The sequence below is a fragment of the Lissotriton helveticus genome, chromosome 8 (genome assembly GCF_964261635.1).
Source record: "Lissotriton helveticus chromosome 8, aLisHel1.1, whole genome shotgun sequence".
Taxonomy (NCBI): Eukaryota; Metazoa; Chordata; class Amphibia; order Caudata; family Salamandridae; genus Lissotriton; species Lissotriton helveticus.
The window spans coordinates 79,590,682-79,610,347 of NC_136069.1; the positions used below are offsets into that span (position 1 = coordinate 79,590,682).

The window sequence follows — 19,666 nt, forward strand, 5'->3', positions numbered from 1 at the left end:
CCTGACTCATATTTTAGAAGTGTAGAAGGTGAGGTCCGCCTGTTGTTATGGGACGGGGGAGCACCTCGTATAGTGCTTCACAAACTGATAAAAGGGTGGTATGATGGAGGGATTTCTCTCCCGGTCATCTGACTTTATTATTGGGCCTCACAGCTAGTGGCCATCAATCACTGGCTCTACCGTTTCCCAGTGGACCCTACATATATGCTAGATAGATATCCAACTCCAGTCTGTGCGGACAGTAGGGAAGGCGTTGGATTTTAATCCCCCCCGCCCCCTCCGAAAGTCGTTATTCCGACTTGAGGAGTAATGGCATGCAGAATTAAAACGGGGTTGTTGTAACAACCGTGTTGTGATTCCCTGCGGGGAAAATGTTTCGTGGTAAACGTTGTTTACCCTCCTGGACATGCATTAACCAATGAGGAGAAAGCTCTAGGGGCCAACCCTACCCACTTTGGGCATTTTCAAGATGGAGAAAGTCTACAGCCACACTAAGGGGTCGATTAGGATCGCGGACGGACTTGAGTCCGCCCGCGACCCCTGAGGAGGAGGGAACGTCCGCATGGGCTGCGGCGTTCCCTCCGATCAAATTAGGATGTGACCGCCAGGGTGGCGGTCACATCCTCTATCACTAACATTGCGGCGGGTGCAGCTTCAAGCTGCATCCGCCGCAATGTAAAAAATCCATGCACAGCATTTGCGTGCACAAAGCGGCAGGCACCGCGCGGTGCCTGCTGCATTGTGCACGCAAATGCAGGGGGGTACCATAGGTACCCCCCATGTGCACCCCCCACCCCACCTTCACCCAGGGGGCCCGCAACGGGCCCCCAAAGTGAAGGTCCGTATGCTTTTCCACAGCGGTAAAGCCGCCGCGGAAAAGCATATATTTTCAGACATCCTAATATGCCTGGCGGTGTCTGATAGACACCGCCAGACATGTTAGTGCTTTTCCGCCGCGGTCGCCTTCCGACCGCGGCGGAAAAGCGGCGGACAGATTATCAGACCCACCAGCCATCCTAATTTGGCGGTGGGTCTTTGGAGTCTCCGCCGCGGTTTTTCCGCATCCTCCAGGCCGGCGGACACTTCCGCCGGCCCGGAGGATGCGGAAAAACCGCCATCCTAATCGGCCCCTAAGCTTGGACTCTGAGGGCTGGGAGTGTGTTATGGCAATCCTAGTGTCCTCTCACATATCATACTAAAATCCAGCTTGAGACAGCCATTGTACCCACAATAAACCCCGAGGCAGATGTTTGGTAGTTCAAAGCAGGCAGGCCCATAAACCAGACCGTGGATACACAAGAATTATCTTACCATCCAGTTTTTTTCTATTCAAGTGTACCGCCAATGTTATATGTAACCACAGCAGATCTGTCAAGATTGTAATCTCATAAAGGATTTTGACAGCCCCTAACCTGCATATTTAGTGAGGTTCAGACAGTCACATCTGCCCAGTCAGGTCACTATTGTTTGCTCCTGGAAGGCATTTCACACCTATTCAAATGCTAATACTGGCTAGGAGAAATCTGACTATATTGTATTTTTAATGAATATTAAAAGTAGCAGTTTAATTATGTTTTCAGCTAGTCTAATTCCAGAGATACATTATTAGGACTTCAATCTTTACTCTGGTTTTCTACATAGGGCAGCTAGGCCTGCCACAGTGAAAAATAGCGTTGGTGCTAGTCACTTTAAGGACATGATGACGTTTATTTTCTATATGTCCTACTTTAAAATAATCTGCACCCTGACTTGTGGCCCCCAAGACCTATATAGCGGACAGTTATTGATATTTGGAAGGGAGGTTTTGACTTGTCAAGAGTTTTTCGACAGGTCATACTGCAGAGTTTAAATTGCAACACTCAGGCTTTTGTAGGCCTGAAGCCATATTTTACACTGTCACTGTGGTGGATAGCAACATAGGCGCAGTAGTGTACTACTGACATTTAACTTACAGACCCTCGGTACATTTTGTACCATATACTAGGGACGTATAGATAAATTAAATATACCAATTAGAAATATGCCTATTTGATGATGTTTACAGTGGGGCAGAGGAACTTTATCTCTGGCTAGCAGGGCTAAAGTACACAGTGGTCCAACACTAGCAAACATATAGGATACAGCAAAACATGATTAACACAGGGTGACTGTGAAGAAAATATGTATTTCCTATAAGAAGGCTCCGTTCATAATATGTCATGGCACTGTTAAACTTGTTATGTGCAGTGTGACCTTACTGTGATTCAGTCTTCCCTCAATTTATCTGGAAGTGCTGACAACTGACTCACATGAAAAGAGAAATCTGGGCAAAATGTGGAAAGGGAAAAGAGACACCACAGCTCTTGCCATTGGAGAATGGTGATGTAAAACCCAGACTGGATGGTAATCGAATTCTATAGGGTAAGTTGGTGGCCTCAGGGGAGGATGCAAAATGGGTGCTCATTACAGAAATTGTAAGTAGCCAAAAATGTGTATCAAGCTAAGAGGGTACATGAATGTACAATAAACAAGAGTAGAAGTGTACTTAACTAACCCTGCTCTGCAATGGATGTTGTTCTGATAAGACCAACTGCCAACCAGGATATCAGTGCTGATCCCCAGGATGCCACAGTGAAGGTTTCATTACAATGATCACAAACAAGACGGATGAACACAAGGAACAAACAGAAGCTACTAGGGACATCACATGGAGGAACCGAAAAGGGTGAAGAACTGTCATTAATACAACCACAAGATGTTGCCAGGCAGTCAGCCAAATCTCACGTACTCATACATTTATTCAGGTACAAACCATGTACTCATCCATTCACTCAGGGACTACCGATGTACTCATCCATTCATTCAGGCACTACTCATGCACTAATCCATTCGCTCAGGCACTACCCATGCATTCATTTATTCACTCAGGCACTACCCATACACTCATACATTTACCCAGGCACTACTCATGCACTTATCCAATGACCTAGGCACTACCCTAACACTCATCTATTCACTCAGGCACGGCTCATGTACTCATTCAATCACCACCCATGCACTCATCCAACCATCCACCCACTACTCCTGCACTCATCCAATCACCCAGCCACTACCCATACACTCATGCATTCCCTCAGGGACTACTGATGCACTAATGTATTTACTCAGGCTTTACCCATGCACTTATCCAATGACCCAGGCAGTACCCTTCCACTCCTGCACTCACCTAGGCCCTACCCATGCACTCATCTATTCATTCAGGGACTACCCATGCACTCATCCATTTGCTCAGGTACTACTCATACACTAATGCATTCACTCAGGCACTACCAATGTACTTATCAAATGACCAAGGTACTACCCGTGCACTCATCCATTCACCCAGGCACTACACAGCCAATCATCCAGTCACCCAGGCACTACCCATGCACTCATCCTACCACCCTGCCACTACTCATGCACTTATCCAATCACCCAGACACGACCCATACACTCATCTATTTACTCACGCACTGATCCATTCACTGATTCACTCCCAATGCACTCATCCAATCACCCAGGCACTACCCATAGACTCATGCACTGATACATTCACTCAGGGACCACCCATGCACTCATCCATTCACTCAGTCACTACTCCTGCGCTAATGCATTCATTCAGGCACTACCCAAGCATTCATCTATTCACTCAGGCACTACCCATACACTCATACATTAACTCAGGCACTACCCATGCACTTCTCTAAAGACCCAGGCACTATCCTTGCACTAATCTGTTCACTCAGGAACTACTCATGTACTCATCCATTCACCCAGCCACTACCCATACACTCATGCACTGATCCATTCACTCAGACGTGCTTCATCTGCAGCAGCTTTGTGTGAAATGTAGTGCCCCCAGGAGGGAGGGGTGGATGCTTTTGTTCACCATCACGTTGGTGCCCATTCATGTTGGGCTGTAAAAGCTTCTTGTAGAATTGTATGACAAAGCAGTCCACCACACACAGGGCAGCAATGCCACTGCCAGGAAGACAAGCATCTAGCTTTCAGCGAGTAACCCTCTCAACAAGTGTTTGCAGTGCAATAGGTCTTGCTTTACTAAACGCTACTAAAAGCTATTGGCATTGCAAATTATAATGTTCATTAGTTTTTTATTTTTTTGTAAATATCCCAGCAGTAGCATAAGTAATAAAATAAAATCCAAGAAGCAAGAAAAGGGTGCAATACCACAGGATGTTACTAGATACCCTGTGGAGTTGTAATAGGACCTCTATTCTCTATTAGCCACATAAGGTACTGCACCCTTACCTATGCTACCACTTGGATACATAAAAAAAAGAAATCTAACAAGCATTATTATTTGAAACGTCAGTAGCTCAAACTTTAAGTAATGCAAGACCTATTGCATAGCAAATGCTTTTTTTTTAATTGATTTTTGGATGGTGTTTTCGGCATTCCCTCTTTCTCTGAACCGTACTGCCAATTACTTAATAGCTGTGCCAAATTATTTTTGTTCACTGCAGCGCATAAGTTACGAGTATTTCTTCTATGTTTATTCTGACGTTCAATGTGTGAGCACTTTAAATTTGTTTAAAAAAATGGCGGACTACTCATATGAACAAGGCCAAATTCCGCAGAAACGTGTTATGGCATCATTACAATAAAAAAAATTGAAAAGACTTTGTTGTGCAAGTATCTGGCTATGTATCTTTGTGACCAGACTTTCGTGATATTTATATCATATATATATAATTTATCACTAGCTTGTGTACACCTATAGTCTCGGTTTATTGGCTCTGAGAATTAGGTGACTTCTTTATTCTGCAGGTCTCCCTGTCAGCTATGTATGCTCCTGATTATTGACGCATAACTCTCAATATACTTTCGCCCTACACTGCAGTTTCCTATAATGTGCATATCCAACACTTTCTTATCGTTGTATCACTTATGTTATATGCACCACTCCTCAGGTGATACATGGATGCACCTTTACTTTACGGAGCTCTTGTGCCCCTTACGGTTTCGTGACAATAAAACAAAAAACCTCAGTGTCTGTAATCTAAACTCAACCAGCACAAACACATTTGAGGGCTTGCTCCTAGATTACTTTTTTTTCTGTTAAGTGTTCTGCTGCTTGTTTGCACTTAGTAAAATAACAAAAAAATTGTTTTATGCTATAAAGATCCTAACTTTTTCACTTCTAATCTGCATTTTGCCATAAAGTGAGCATTTGCTGTTTCTCCTCCACTCTTGATACCTATTTTGCCCTAATGCCAAACCAGTACTTCCTTTTTCTGTCTTCCTCATCCCAGTCCTTCCACAGTGAGATTAGATGTCCAACCACAGAAATGGTTTCCTTATCTAAGTAAACAAAAAACTAAAAAAAATGGTCGGCTTTCTCTTCATACGCTTCTTACCTATGAAGTTGTTAAAAATCCAGTTTTTTTTCCATTTCTGTCTAAGTGTTTATCAAGGAATGCTGGGACCTGCTATAGCAATTTAGGTAGGCAGTAACATGTGTTTACTATATATTTTATATTATATTTTTATGATAAACTTTTTTCAATAAGAAAGTCAGCTCCTCTTTCATGCAGAGAAATGAAAGCTTGCAGGACAATGCTTGCCAGTCCCAAAATCTGGTTGCTAGGCAGCACTTCAAGTGGGAAGTGGCCGGCAGCAAGTAATATTTAAAGCTCTGATTACGGTGTATTATTTACAGTGTTGTTTCTGTCTGTGTTCACACTGCTTTGGCTCCTAACTACCTTAGCTTTCATTATGGAAGGAAAGGCTAAAACAAAAAAGTATCACATGGAGCCTAATCTTGAGGAGGCTCTAGATGATGATCATGCAAATGATGATTCAAACTATGGTGAATGCTCCTTTTGCTGTAAGAGAGGACCCCCCCCCCCCCCAAAAAAAAAAGAAAATCCAGGCTGTCGATTTCTGTGGAGGATCCTATTGAGGATGAAGATTAACTGCATGGGAGATCTGTACAGGGTTCAGAACTATCTGAAGTTTTCCACCACATAAAAAAGTATTTATCTATTCTCTTAACATCTGACCCACTGGAGAAAGATGACTTTTTCATTCAGTACCAGAGGAAAGACCACTTCATGGTCTAGCGAAAAATGCCATGATGCATGAACACATGTATGTAGAAAAACTTTCTTTTCCTAGATTTCTTTGTAGATGCTATCCTCTCCATGTACTTACTGACAAAGTCCTTTGAGTGGTTAAGTTGGATATTTTAATGGTTGCATTATTCTTCCAGGGAGTCTTAAATTGGAAGGAAGATTCCCACTTAGATCCTTTGTTTAAAATTGTGAAGCCAGCTCTAAATAGAGCTTCAGCAGTATCTAATATCTCTTCAGAATCAGTGCATATTTAGTCTCTTCTTAAATACTTTCAATCTATTGCTGAACAAATTGAATAGGGCCTTACATTTTGCAGATTCCATTTAATGATGGAATAGCAAGTCTAGTTCCAAGAAGACATTTCTTTTAAAAGGAGCACCTGTCGCGGCATCAGGTGCTGCCATTAGAGCAATAAGGCATCTTTATATGCTCTCCTGGAAAGCTAATGAAGCCCCTTTCTAGAGGGTTGAGATTTTTTGGAGGTCAATTGGAGGATATGGTCAAATAAACTGCAGAGAATCGTAAATACTCATGCAAGATAAATCCACAGTCAGCGAAAGAGGTTTTGGAAACAGGAGACCTTTTTGTCCTGCATCATCTTTCAAGCTAAGGCAATGCTTTTGTGGCTGAATTTCTGGCTGGGTGTCCCCTGGGGGTGATAAGTCTTGGTGCCAGCTTTCCTCCAAAATTTGCACTCCACAGCCTCCAAAGTCATGACTATTAGCATCCAGTTCCTGCACAAGTGGGAGGTTTACCTGAATTTTTTCAAATATTTAGTAGCAAGAGAAAATGGACAGTTGGGCAGGGGATGTGGTTCGACAGGGTTATTGAGTGAACTGTTTTGACCCACACCAGAAATTTCTACTGAATTCTTCCACCAAGGGATCTAGTTTGTTGAGCTGTGCAATTTATTAGAGGGCAGCTAGGAGCTCCTCATCACAGCAGCAGTTATTCCTACCTGGGAAGCAGAAAGAGGAATAGGCTATTAGTCAATCATTTTGTACAAGATGCCTCTAGAAGCTACAGACCTGTACTGAGTCTCATGTCAGTAAAGGTTCAAGATGCTGAAGTTACAATCAGTTATCCCACTGCTGAAGGACAATTTACTTACCTCCACAGACAAAATCTCAGACGTTTCTGTAGGTTTGTGTTCAAAACAGACACTTCCTGTTCCAGGTGCCCCTATTGGTTTGGCCCCAGCGCCAAAACCTTTTAAGAAGATGCTAGAACCAGTGGTGGATTAAATTCTATTAATTGGTATTAGGACTTTTATCTGCTTGTATAGTTAGCTGATTGCTTCTTATTCTCTCTCTAAGTGAGTTTATTTCCGGTTGGTTTCTGAAACATTGTCCAGATTCACTCACCTTATCAACATTTAAGAAATCCGTATAGACAAAGACAATCCAACTTATTGGGGTCCGATTCAACACTACAGAAGAGAGGCTCCTGCTCCCAGATCACAGAAGCATCAAGCTGCAAATCTCATCTGAGGACCCTGCTGTATAAGCCAGAAGCATGAGTCTGGAAGTGGATGGTGGTTCAAGGGAATATGATATCTACCACATTTATGACTTCTTGGGCTCAAGTCCTCCTATATCCCCAAGTGGTCAGGGGCTATCAGAACCACCAGTGGGGGACAGAGTCATCCTCTCTCGATTTAATGACTCACAAAATCTTCATTTGCACAGAGAATCATCTCCTCAATCTCCATGCAGTCTATTTTCTGGGGAGGGAGAATTTGCTAGCATACCATCTCAAGTCCATTCTCACATTCTCGACTACTAATGGTTCTGGAAGGAGATAGTGTTGATGTTCGAGGCCCATGGCAGGGGCTGTTCGCTTACACTGAGACTACCCAGTTTTTGCTGTCTGAAGCTACCTCCAGAGGCATGGGAGGATGATACTTTTACGCCTTTCCCCACTGATTCCCATTATTCCAGGGGTCCTACAAAAGAGTCTGTCAGATCATGTGGGTGTTCTGGTTTTTCCTTGTTGGGCAAAACAGAACTGGTTTCCAATCCTCTTATAGATTCAGTGGCTCCCCCACTAGGTGCACCCTCTGTATCCATCCCCTCTACTGTCTCCATTACTCAACACACCAACCCTAGCTTGCTTCCAGTTGGGGGTTTGGAGATTTAAGGGTTAAATCTGAGATCTCTAGGTTATCCAGAAAAAGCATCCTCAGCAATTCAAACAGTACAGATGGCTAGCTACACTAAAACTTTAAGCTAGGCACTGGAAGTCTTTTCTGTCTGGTGTACTAAAAAGGCCTCTAATTACTTGGGTGATTTTATGAAAATCCTAAATTTTTTTAACTGGTGGTTTTGTACTGGCATTGGCAGTCTTCACACTTCTGTGTGTTTAAGAGGGTCTGGGATTCAGGATTTGGTCTACTTGGTGGCTACACTTTTCAAGAGGTTTTATTTCTGAAGAGGCCAGTGGCCCTTCAGCATCCCCCTTTGAACCTTTAGAGAAAATAGACTTAAAGTGTCTTTCATAAATGTTATTTCTGGTAGCAATCTGTTCTGGACAGGTTATTAGTGAATTGGGACCTCTGATATGTGCGGATCCTTTTTTACATGATCTTCCAGATAAAGTTGTTCAAAGACCAAATCCTGCTTGTGCACCCAAGGTACCTTCTGAATTTCCTGTTTCCCAGCACTTGGTATTTCCACTCTATGTTCGATCCCGGTCCTTATGCAAAGGACTTATAGAGAGTTTTTATCAATTTAAGAAAGGCTTGTTTGTGATATTTGGTATTTCTGGACCAGGCTTGCAGCCATACCCAGTGACACAATGTAGGTGGCTGCAATAGGCAATCACTTTGGCTTATGAGACAGAAAATTAGATACTACTAGGTTCAGTACAGGGCAGATCAAATAGGGGTATGTATACCTCCTAGCCCATGCTCAAAGGTATCTCTCTGAAGCCACTTGCCCAATATCGCATACCTTTCAGAATCAATACCATCTTCAAGTGGGAGGTGGGTTTTCTGCGGTGTTTGGGAAAAGGTTTGGATGTGTTGAGCATATTTCTTAAGTTTGTTGTTTGTCTATTTTGCATTAAATGATCACTGCAGGGTAAGTTGCTTGGATATTGTTTCACCCAGTAAAGACTGGGATGAGGAAGAGAGACGAGAAGGTAATGGTCTGGTTACTTAATGGTAATCTTCATTACTCCAAGTACAAGTCTTTATCATCACTGTAGGAGAGTAGGGTCTGCTTTCCTATGGTCACACCATTTTTTGCTTTTTGCTTCACTGGTTTTCGACTTAATGTGGCTGTGGGCCTTCTAATCAGTCCCACAGCCCTGCTGTTCTCTCTCTAAATTTCACACCATGTACTTTAGGTACATCACCAATTGGGATTTGGGTCACTCTTATGAGTCCCTGTACAGTGTACTATAGGTACCCAGGGCATAGGTGCACCCAAGGCCTACCAGGGGCTGCAGCATATCTTTTGCCACCCCTGGCTGGCCATCCAAACTGACACAACTGGCTGATCACTCACCTGGGGCAAGGTCGTGTAATCACCCCTTGCTTAGATATAGTATTCCTATGTCTAACCTTATATCTGGACACATATACACCAATAAGTCACTCCTCTGGCAGGCCTCAACAATCCTGAAGGCAGAGTGCTTGGTTTTATGTGAGATGGGGCTCTAGCATGAGCTGAGCCTGTCTGCAGCTTTCAGAACCATGTCCTTATAGCTGTTCTAGGATATTGCCATACCATATACTCTTAAGTGCATTATGTACCTCGCGGTCAGATGCTAACTTTGGTTTGGCTTTATCAAAACATGTCGTGTAAGGTGTTATACGCTTTGGAATACTAACCCCTCGCCAGTGCTGGCGATGGGGGTAGCATTCCACCCTTCTAGATGGAAAAGACATGTTACTTCCATTAATCCCGATTAAAGTTAACCAGAGCCTCAGCATCACAAAATGAATGCTGCTGCCACAGACACAAGTCTGACCTCCTGCTGCTGGGAGTCCTTCCAGCGAGGGAGGCTTGGACAATAGGTTTCCTGTCACAGGGAGGTGCTAGCACCACCCCAGACAGGCTATAGGGTATTGGGGCAGGGAGGGCTGAATGAAATGAGACACTGCCTGGGTCACACAAGTAGTCCCATGCATAGTCCAGTTCAAATCGGTGCTGGGGCACTCCAGCCCCAGCTCTGGCGCGAAACTGGACAAAGGGAAAGGGGTGTAACCACCCCCTTCTTGGGTCCCACCCATAAGAGGGACCTAGCAGGTAATCCAGCCCCTAGATTTGGTATATAGGTAGGAGCTGAGTCCCAAGACTTTAGATGTATCCTGACTGAAATTCTGAAATGAAACTCTGGACCTTCGACATCCTACTCGACATAGAAGCCTGAAGAATCTCCCTTGTGGTCAAGGAGTGACCACCCTGCACAAGCAGGCACTATCAAGCGCTCAACGGTTTGCTTTGTCGTTGCTCCCGCCGGAGCCCGAACACAGAGCCTGACAAGAACCAGACTTCCAGACATCCAACAGTCCGATCCACAGCCACAGCAAAGCTGAGACCCGTGGAGGCGACGAGAGACGTGGGACCGGCCATCTTGGAAAGCCAGCGAATTGCTTTCTGTGCAACTTCTGAGGCACCCTCGAAGTTGTGCATTGGGGATTGAGAAGCCCCAGCCCCGAGCATCAGCTGCACCAAAGATCACCTCTCCACACTCACCGAGTGCTGCATGGGGCCCTTTTGCATTTTCCTGCTCGACGCGTCTGTCCGGTCACTTGCCCGTTGGCTAGTGGCCTCTGTGACGACTAAACCCGAAATCTACACTGCTGGTCTGGTTGCTCCAGAATGGCCCTTGCTTCCCTGCGAAGGAGAAGCCCATCAGTCCTTGCTGGCCTGAGTAAGAAGCCCTCTTCGAATCCTGCGTGGGTTGTCTTTGCCAAGGCTTGTTGACTCCAATCCGGAAGCCGACAGCGAGAGCCTTCGTGCGACAGTCCGTGTCCAGCTCCTGGTCCACGTGGCAGCAGAGACAAGCTTCGCAACATCACCTGATTGCTCCCCGACATCGCCTGGTTACTTCCTGTTTCCATCCTGGTTACTGGCTAGTGACCCAGACTCTGTCCCCTCTGCTTTCAGGTACTCCTCATCCTCGATCCGCCCTTGGATCCAACCGGACTCTTCTCTCCTGGTCGCCTGCAGCACCTTTTCTCCAAGGCTCCATAGAACTCCACGACGAAACCCGACACACTTTGGGACCTATGCACCCGCTTCCTGTGGGTGAGGTAACGCGAGTACTGCGGTGCTCCTGTGAAGATTAACTCTCCTAGTGTCCTAGTTTCAAGTGGTTAGCTTCTAGTCCAGTCGGAAGACTCCTAAATCTTTAACTTTCTAACTTTACGCACCCATTGACTTCTATGTGTGCACGCGTGTGCATTTAGACTCTGCACTCGCATCCCGTGGGCCTCCTGGGTGTAGCACGGTTACAACGAATTTTTTACAACGCACTACCATTACATCGCAACTTTTACCACGCAAACCATTACAACGCAATGCGCTGGGGGGCGCTCTAGGATAGGGAATGTATTTAATATACTATCCAACACCTTCCCTGCTATCCACGGGGACTGGAGTTGGAATAGTAAATTAAATAATTCACTATCCAGCGCCTAAAAGCATTATGCGTTGTAATGGACTGCGTGGTAAAAACCGCGTTGTAAAGGCATGCGTGGTAAAAGCATGCGTTGTAGTGACACCAATCCGCCTCCTGCTTCCTAACTACTGTTAGTCCAGTGTAGCCCCAGCAATTCCCTAGGCCCTAGGCCTTGCAACTGTTTGTGACGTGGTTCTTATACCACTAATTTAGTATATGGTTTAGCGGGCCACCAGGGCCTATCCATATTTGTGCAACTTATTGTATGTTATATTAAGTTACTTGTTATGCGCTTGTGCCTCTGCCCTCATAAAGAGTTCAGAGGATTGTTTTAGAAATAAATACATATATATTTTGAATATATAACCTTTCATTTGGTATTAAAGGGATTGCATATGGTAAAACAGCTGGCTTCACATGCCCTCTTGAGTTTAGCCTAAGACTGCTTTGTCCTTGCTACCACTGGGATAGCTGGTCTATAAGGTTGACTTTACAACCATCACCATAAGGGTTGTTTGGACTGGTGCAAGGTGCTCACTAGAATAGTGAACATCATATACCAGGCCAACTTCTCACAATCACAGTCTTATATTGCCTTGCGGACGCTCATGGAGCTTTTGGTCAATCATAAAAACATTTGAATAATGTTTTAGTGCTTTTTAGGGTGAGCCTAGCACAGCACGCATGCGCTACTCTCGGTAAAACGACCTCTTGGAATTGCTCTGGACTTCCGGCCTATTCTTGCGGTTACGAGCATCTGCGTGCGAGCACGCGCGCACCACTCGCGGGACCTTAGGCAGCGCATGCGCTGTCTCTGTGAGCTGTAGTCAGTCAAGCGTTCATCTTGATTGTGGTGGCGCCCACTTCGCTTCGGTTTCAGCACGATTTAATTTGTAGCTGAGCTCGCCGATGCACTTCCTATTTCAATAATGACTGTGCATTCCTTCGCACCCATCGACTTGCACTTTACAGTGCCCACAGGCTTGCAGTTACGAGTATCTGCGCGCAAGCGCGCGCGCACCACTCGCAGGACGTTAGGCAGCACAGGCGCTGTCTCTGTAAGCTGTAGTCAGTCAAGCTTTCATCTTGATCGTGGCCATGCTCCCCTCTCAGTACGTACTCTAGAGATCCCCCGGGGCACAAACAGGCATCCCCTCCAGTGCGCCTTTTTGTTGTGCTTGTGCACTGTGATGGCAGCTTGCGACAACGAGGAGAGATGTACCTGGCTGCCAGTGTTCAGCTCAGCCTTTCTCTGCAACCTCTTTAAAATCCTGCTCCCCGTTTTTTCCTCTGTAGTAAGTAAAACCGCATGGGGGAGCTAGTGTGTCGAAAGACTTCTGGTGCAGTAGACTGTTTTTTGTTTCTTTTGGATTTTTGGCTTATTGTTCCTTTCTCCTATTTTGCTTGCCCAGCCCACCTCCAGTCGTTGTTTGCCACCCGCCCCCTACTCTTAGCTCATTATTGCTTGTTTAATTTAATTTTAGTTTGTTCTTGCGGTGCTAGAATAATACTGCCTCTACCATCCCTTCCAAGCTTATTTTCTTAAAGTTGAAAAAGGAGAATACATTAATGGAGCAAAATATGAAACCGTTCCTAATAACGAGTTAAACCAACGTAAAAAGTGTTTCTTCTGCTGTCTTTTCCATATTAACACTACTTTGCTCTAATAAGATGTTTTATTGTTGTTGTTTTTTGTTCTTCTTTACTTCACTTGGGTGTAAAAAAGCTTTTCACGTAAAGTGAAAGGCCTAGAATGGCAGAGAGTGGTTCCGAATCTAAACTGGGGAAGATGTGAGGTTACTGGATGACTGTCTCCTAGGACGCTGTGCTCAAGAGCAGGAAATATGTTTAACAACTTAAAGCCTGTCTGTGTGTGCTGCATGGCTAAACACTTTAAAGGTCCCAAAGGCGAGACCTATTGGCTATGCCAATGCTTGTTCTGCCTGGTTATTTATACGACTTTGAAAGAATTCGTAAGAAGGGCAGAAAGAGGAAGTCGGACATCTTTGTAGTTTAATTTTTTGGTTTGCTTAGATTGGCAGACCATTTCTGTGGTTGTAGATCTTCTCTCATCCAGGTGATGAATGTGAGACCTGTACTTGCAGTAAGGGTGTTTTTAAAAACTGCACTTGCTGGCTGAGCAGCACCTCACTTCAACACGCACTTGTAAACAGGGTCAAGCTTAAAGTGCCACAAAGTATGGAGACAGAGTGGACAGTCCTACCAAGTGCCACACATGTCATGTTAGGGTAACACAATTTAAGTTCCTGCATTACCGCATGAGTGGTAATCTGTCACGCAAACAAGATGAAGAGACAGCTATGCGGGATATCTCTAATTCCCTGCCTTGTTGAGTATGGCTCTACTCTTTTTAATTAGCTTTCAGACAGTGAAACCTAGTGGCAGCCAGCTCCCTTGGTCAAAACAGCCATAAGAGCTCTGCTGACACATGGGCAAGCATGCATAAGCACCTGAGAAGAGGCACTCTTACACGACCAGTCCTGAGCGTTACAGAACTATATTGCAGCTGCTGGTAAGAGTATTGGGTCAAGTAGATGGGGTGGCCTAACACTTGCTGACTTTAGTGTGTGTGTGTGTGTGTGTAGCAAAATAAATCCAATACATTGATGTTTGCAGGTCCAAATTAAGTAGATGAAAAAAAATTATATATCTGAAATTCCTCCGCCTACAGGTGGGAAATGCCATTGAATGAGAAACACTATTTATATTTTTGCAGGGTTTGTGTTTTGCAATCGAGGCAGTGATTGGCAAGACACCTTCTCTTAAGTGATTTACACTTTCTGCCAAGTTCTGACTTTGCAGTCTGACTGATGACCCTTTAACCTTGTCACTTGGCTGCATTAAATGCTGGTTTAGAACATTGTCACTGCATGAGATCACATGCCTAATCAGTGCCAATGAAAATCAACATGTTTTAAAACAGCCTTGAGAAATTGCATTATTGTACAGGAGCTGGTATATCCCTCACTACAGTCAATACATGTTGGTCCATCATAGGCATATCAACACAACTTAGCTGAGATGCACTTATGTTCAATATGTATACAGGGTGGGCTAGGGATATGCACTCATTAAATGGACAAAACCGCTTGATTACACTCACCATCAAATATCACTCAAAGTGTCACACATAAGGCAATCAAATGTCACACATAAACATAATGAAAACATAAATATCTCACTTAAGACATCAGAAAACGTGGACCTGTGCATTGCTTGATTTTCATCACGAGAAAATGTCAATCATAGTCGTTAAAAATCATTCATAATTACACCGAAATTATGAAAAGGTCACACATAAGCAATCTTAAATCTTGGCAGCTATGAGTGGACACTGGGCGCAGTCCACTTCTGCCTCCTGCACTTCTTCTCACCTGCATGTGCCCCATTCTTTCTAGAAAACAAAGTGGGCGGGGCAATGCCAACAGGAAGCTATTGGCTGTTAGCCACGACAGGCCCACTGCAACTAGATAGGTTAAAAGCATGCACAGGCTGCTATAGGCTGTCTTCCATTGGCTGGACTATATAATTATTTATGAGTTGTTATGTAGCGCATACTTTACGCAGAGGTGTCAGAGTGCTTTACAAAAGAGCGAAGTGCCTTACATAAGAAACTCCAATTAACATGGTGGAGGTGATACAAAGTAATACTACAGTAATTCATACAAGTTACATGTTCAGCAAAAAAAAAAAAACTAGTTTAGGCAAAGGCGTGCTGCTGCAGTACCTGGCTACTCTTGGGAGTTATTCGGTGGTCCTTTAGAATGTCCCAGCCGTGGTGGCCGGCCGCTGGAGCAGCGTCCTCCCTCTGCTCTTCCATTAAGATTACATTGTACCCCTATTCCAACCGCCCCAGCCAGGTCACGCTCACGCCGTGCTTAGGTATGACGCACGCGCGCGGACGCTCCTCTTTGCCGCTCGCTTTGCTTTTCACGCGACGAAAGTGTTGCGCATGCGCCTTGAGCCAGGGAGTGGCAGGTGTGGCCCGTGGAAGACAGACGTTCTAACCGTCTGAGTTCAAAACGACGGTACGTTCATTTTTTCTTTCCAAAGTTTGACAGCAGCAGAAGCCGTTTTCCAAGTTGCGTTCGTGTCTGGCAGTACATTGAATTCAAGATCCATGCGGTTGGTCAACAGGGTGTTGTGGTACTTCATTCTCATTCAGTAGCATACATGCTAAGATATGCGAACGAGATAGCTAGAGGGAGGTTTGAAATAATGACCAAATTAACGGGCACTGAAGTGGCTGACATTCTAAGTAGGAGAAAACTAAAATTAACGCCTATGTGGTTTATATCAGGAACCTTGCCTGATTGTTGGCCTGTATTGAGGTATGTAACAACTTTTAACGTTGTAAACTATATTGACACAAATATATGATTATAAAAATATTTTTTTCAGTTTCTGAGTGACAAGCACCGTTCACTGACTAAATACAGAGAGATTTAAAGTGTCAGACGTGATCTGGGACCGCGTGACAGCTATGAGGATGGAAGCAATTGAGGTAGACAAATTAACAGGGAGAGCCGAGCCAAGGGTCCGGCTTGGCTCTAAAAACCCTTGCATAAGCCAAGTGTTGGGGATCTGTATTGGAATGTCTCGTTGCCTGGTTCCCTGCGTGGAACACAGAATGTTCTATTGCGGCAGTTGCTGCCTGGGAGCTACCTAGATGGGACGCATTAAATGAAGTACTTACCTGACACTGTTGTACTTCTTTTCATTGTTGACAAGTTGTCCCATTTCCAGCTTCCCCATCTTTTCATGGACCTTGGTTGCCTCCTGGCCGGCTTTCTGGAGTTTTGTCCTGCAGTTTCCTGTGTGGTGCCGTTGTGCCCTGTTGCTGGCATTAACCCAGTGATTTGGCGGTCCGTGGGGGATCTTCTCCGTAGTCCTTGCCGTGTTGCCACTGTTCCGACAGACAAAGCTGGTTACATTGAGGTACTTTTTGCTTGTTTGTGGGACGCGCGCAAGGCTGTCCTTGCAGTTGTCGCTCGCGCCTTCCTTGCTGATGACGTCTCTTGTCGACACGTCCTGCACGAAGGAGATGCGCATATCAATGGATTCCTTGCCTGCCTGCCGCCTTATTTTTGCAAGGTCGTCACGTAGCGTGTGGCCATTTTTAATTGCCGCATTATTTGTGCACGGTCACCATAGCAACACGTGTTGCTTATATCGCTGATGTGCACAGCTGTTTTTATTTCTTCAGCATTTTCATAAGTTCTACTTATGCGCACACATCATGTGGCAATCAATGATGCGCTCAGCTTAATCCACTTTTACCTGCTTTACTGTGTGTTCTGCTTCATTGTTGTTGCGCAAAGTTTAGTCCACTTTTATCTGCTTTACTGCGTGTTCTGATTCCTCGCGGACACGCTCAGCTCATCATCCCTGATCTTGAAACAGCTCCCACTCTTGCTAGAAGCATTGAACATTCTCAATTTTGCATGAAAGAAATGTGCGGTTCTGTACAACCTGCTGAGGTCAAATTGTTATCTGCAAAATACAATGGCAAGCTTACTAAAGTCTCCTAATGAAAATTTGATGCAAAATGTTTCATCCATACCTACACCCAAGATTAAGTCTGAGAAGATGCAACTCTCTTGTTTTCGTTGTGGGAGCAAATTAGGAAATGCTAAGTTTTCTTTTGCCTTAAACCAAACTTGTTTCAAATGTGTAAAAACAAAAACATCTTGCAAGTGTATGTAAAGCCATTGGGTTGTACAAGGGAATCACACGAACTGTCAGGTCTATCGAATAAGACTATGTTGACTCAAGTGATAAGAATGATAATTTTTTGTTAATGTTGTCTTCTTCATCCTTGCAATCCGAAGGAGTGGTTGAGATTGCATTTATGATTGGTTCACGAAAAAGGAAATCTCCTGCATGTATTATCTGTGTGAATGGAAAAAATTTGAATTTCTTGGCTGATTCGGGTTCTCCATTTACTCTTATCAATGCAAAGGATTTTGGTGGGTTAGAGGACATTCAATTACACCAATCTAACATTAGAATTTTTGCGTATGGGGGCAAAAGAGTATACATTTTTGGCACATTGAAGGCTAATTTGGAATTTTGTGGGGATTCTGCCTCCGGAACTGTGTACATTGTAGAGGATGGTGTGAATTTGTTGGGGTGGGAGGAGCATGGAGAGCTTGGCATCTTTCTCGATCCCAACCATCCTGACATGGTTTTATCAAGACGTGAAGCTTGTACATTTTACAATCCATCCCCATCTTCCAACCCGCCTCGTACAGTGATGGTGGGGCCCTTATCTGGTGAAGAGTGGATCCAGAAGTGATAAACTAGGCAAGCTGAAAGGTTTTCAGCATCACATTATCCTTAAGAATGATGTGAAGGCAGTTACACACAAGGTGCGCAAGGTGCCCCTGAGTTTGCGTGTTGAACTAAAGCGTGAACTGGAACGTTTGTGTGTTATGGATGTGATTGAGCCCATTGAAGGGTCAGAATGGTTATCCCCCATAGTTTTAGCACGTCAGGGTGACAAGTCCCTTAGGATGTGTGTGGACTTACGCGATTTTAATGTCAACATTTGGGTTGGTCGCCGGTCATTGCCTAATATAAATGAAATGCTGGCAATATTAGATGGAGCCAAGTATTTTTCTTCATTCAACATCTCCTCAGCGTATCACCAGGTTGAGTTAAGTAAAGACTGCAGACACCTTACCTCCTTCATGACACCGGAAGGAGCCTTCCGTTTTAAACGCATGCCGTTTGGTTTGGCATCGGCTTCTGCAGTGTTTCAGCGCCTCATGGGCATCTTATTCAAAACACTGTGGGAGTCGCATTTTTTCAAGACGATATTCTCGACTATGCGCAAAACGAGTTGGAGCATGACTGCAGAGTCAAACATGTACTGGATACTGTTAAGTTGCATGGTCTGACTTTAAGAAGAGACAAATGCAGTTTTTTTAGGAGGGTGTGGATTATCTGGGTCACCACATTTCTTGTAATGGAGTGGAACCCAAGGTGAACATTTTAGATGCCATTCAAAACACACCCGCACCTACAAATAAAGATCAACTTCGCTCCTTCCAAGGGCTAGTGGAGTACTATGCCAAATTTGGGGGAAATTACGCTGATAAAACCTCCTGTTTGCGTGAACTCCTAAAGAAAAATGCTAGGTTTGTGTGGTGTGAAAAGTGTGATTATCAATTTAAAATTCTCAAAAAAGAAATTGTGCAGGCATGCCCCCTAAAATTATTTAACATTAACAACTTGTGCATTGTATCTACTGACGCCAGCAACGTTGGGTTGGGCTCTGTCCTTATGCAAAAAAGATGTGATGGTTGCAAGGAGACCATTGTGTTTGTCCCCAGGACTCTTCGAGGTGCTGAGAGTACTTACTCCACCATTGAGAAAGAGGCGTTGGCCTTATGGTGGTGTGTTCAGTAGTTTTGGAATTTCCTGTGGGGGAATGAATTAGTTCTTAGGAACGATCACAAGCTCCTCGTTGATCTTTTTACCACCAAGGCTGGCGGCCGTGCCACATCATGGATAGCTAAATGGCAATAGTGTTATATTCTATATAGGTACCTTATATAGACACAGGTAACATTGCAACCTTTTACCTAAATTCTTTCCTACATGACATACATAACGGTTGTTAGGCACTGACCTTTTACCTAGATAGAACACTGCATTCAGAACACAGTTTTTTCCTAGTTCGAATCTCATACATTATGCATGAGGTTTCTTGGAAGCACAGCAGGACTACAATCTCCTGAATAATATCTCTGTATAAAGTTCTGGCCCAACATCATCCTCTAGGCCGACACAGTAACACAGCAAGGTAGGACCCCTGGGGAGACCTGTGGGTATATATACATCACATCTTGCTTCAGAAAGACAGAGGAGACTGACTTCCCAGCTGACACACCGAC

The 19,666-nt window shown here is 44.4% G+C and overlaps 1 protein-coding gene across 1 annotated transcript in view; it reads right to left on the reverse strand.

Annotated features, from left to right (window-relative positions):
• The window catches only part of GRAMD1C (GRAM domain containing 1C), a 1,372,139-nt gene extending 1,356,529 nt beyond the window's left edge, over positions 1 to 15,610 (reverse strand). The window contains exon 1 of the mRNA XM_078656659.1: positions 15,493 to 15,610. Within this exon, the coding sequence (XP_078512785.1) occupies positions 15,493 to 15,585 (93 nt within the window). The 5' untranslated portion in view covers positions 15,586 to 15,610. The remainder of the gene's footprint in view (positions 1 to 15,492) is intronic.
• Positions 15,611 to 19,666: the final 4,056 nt, after the last annotated feature.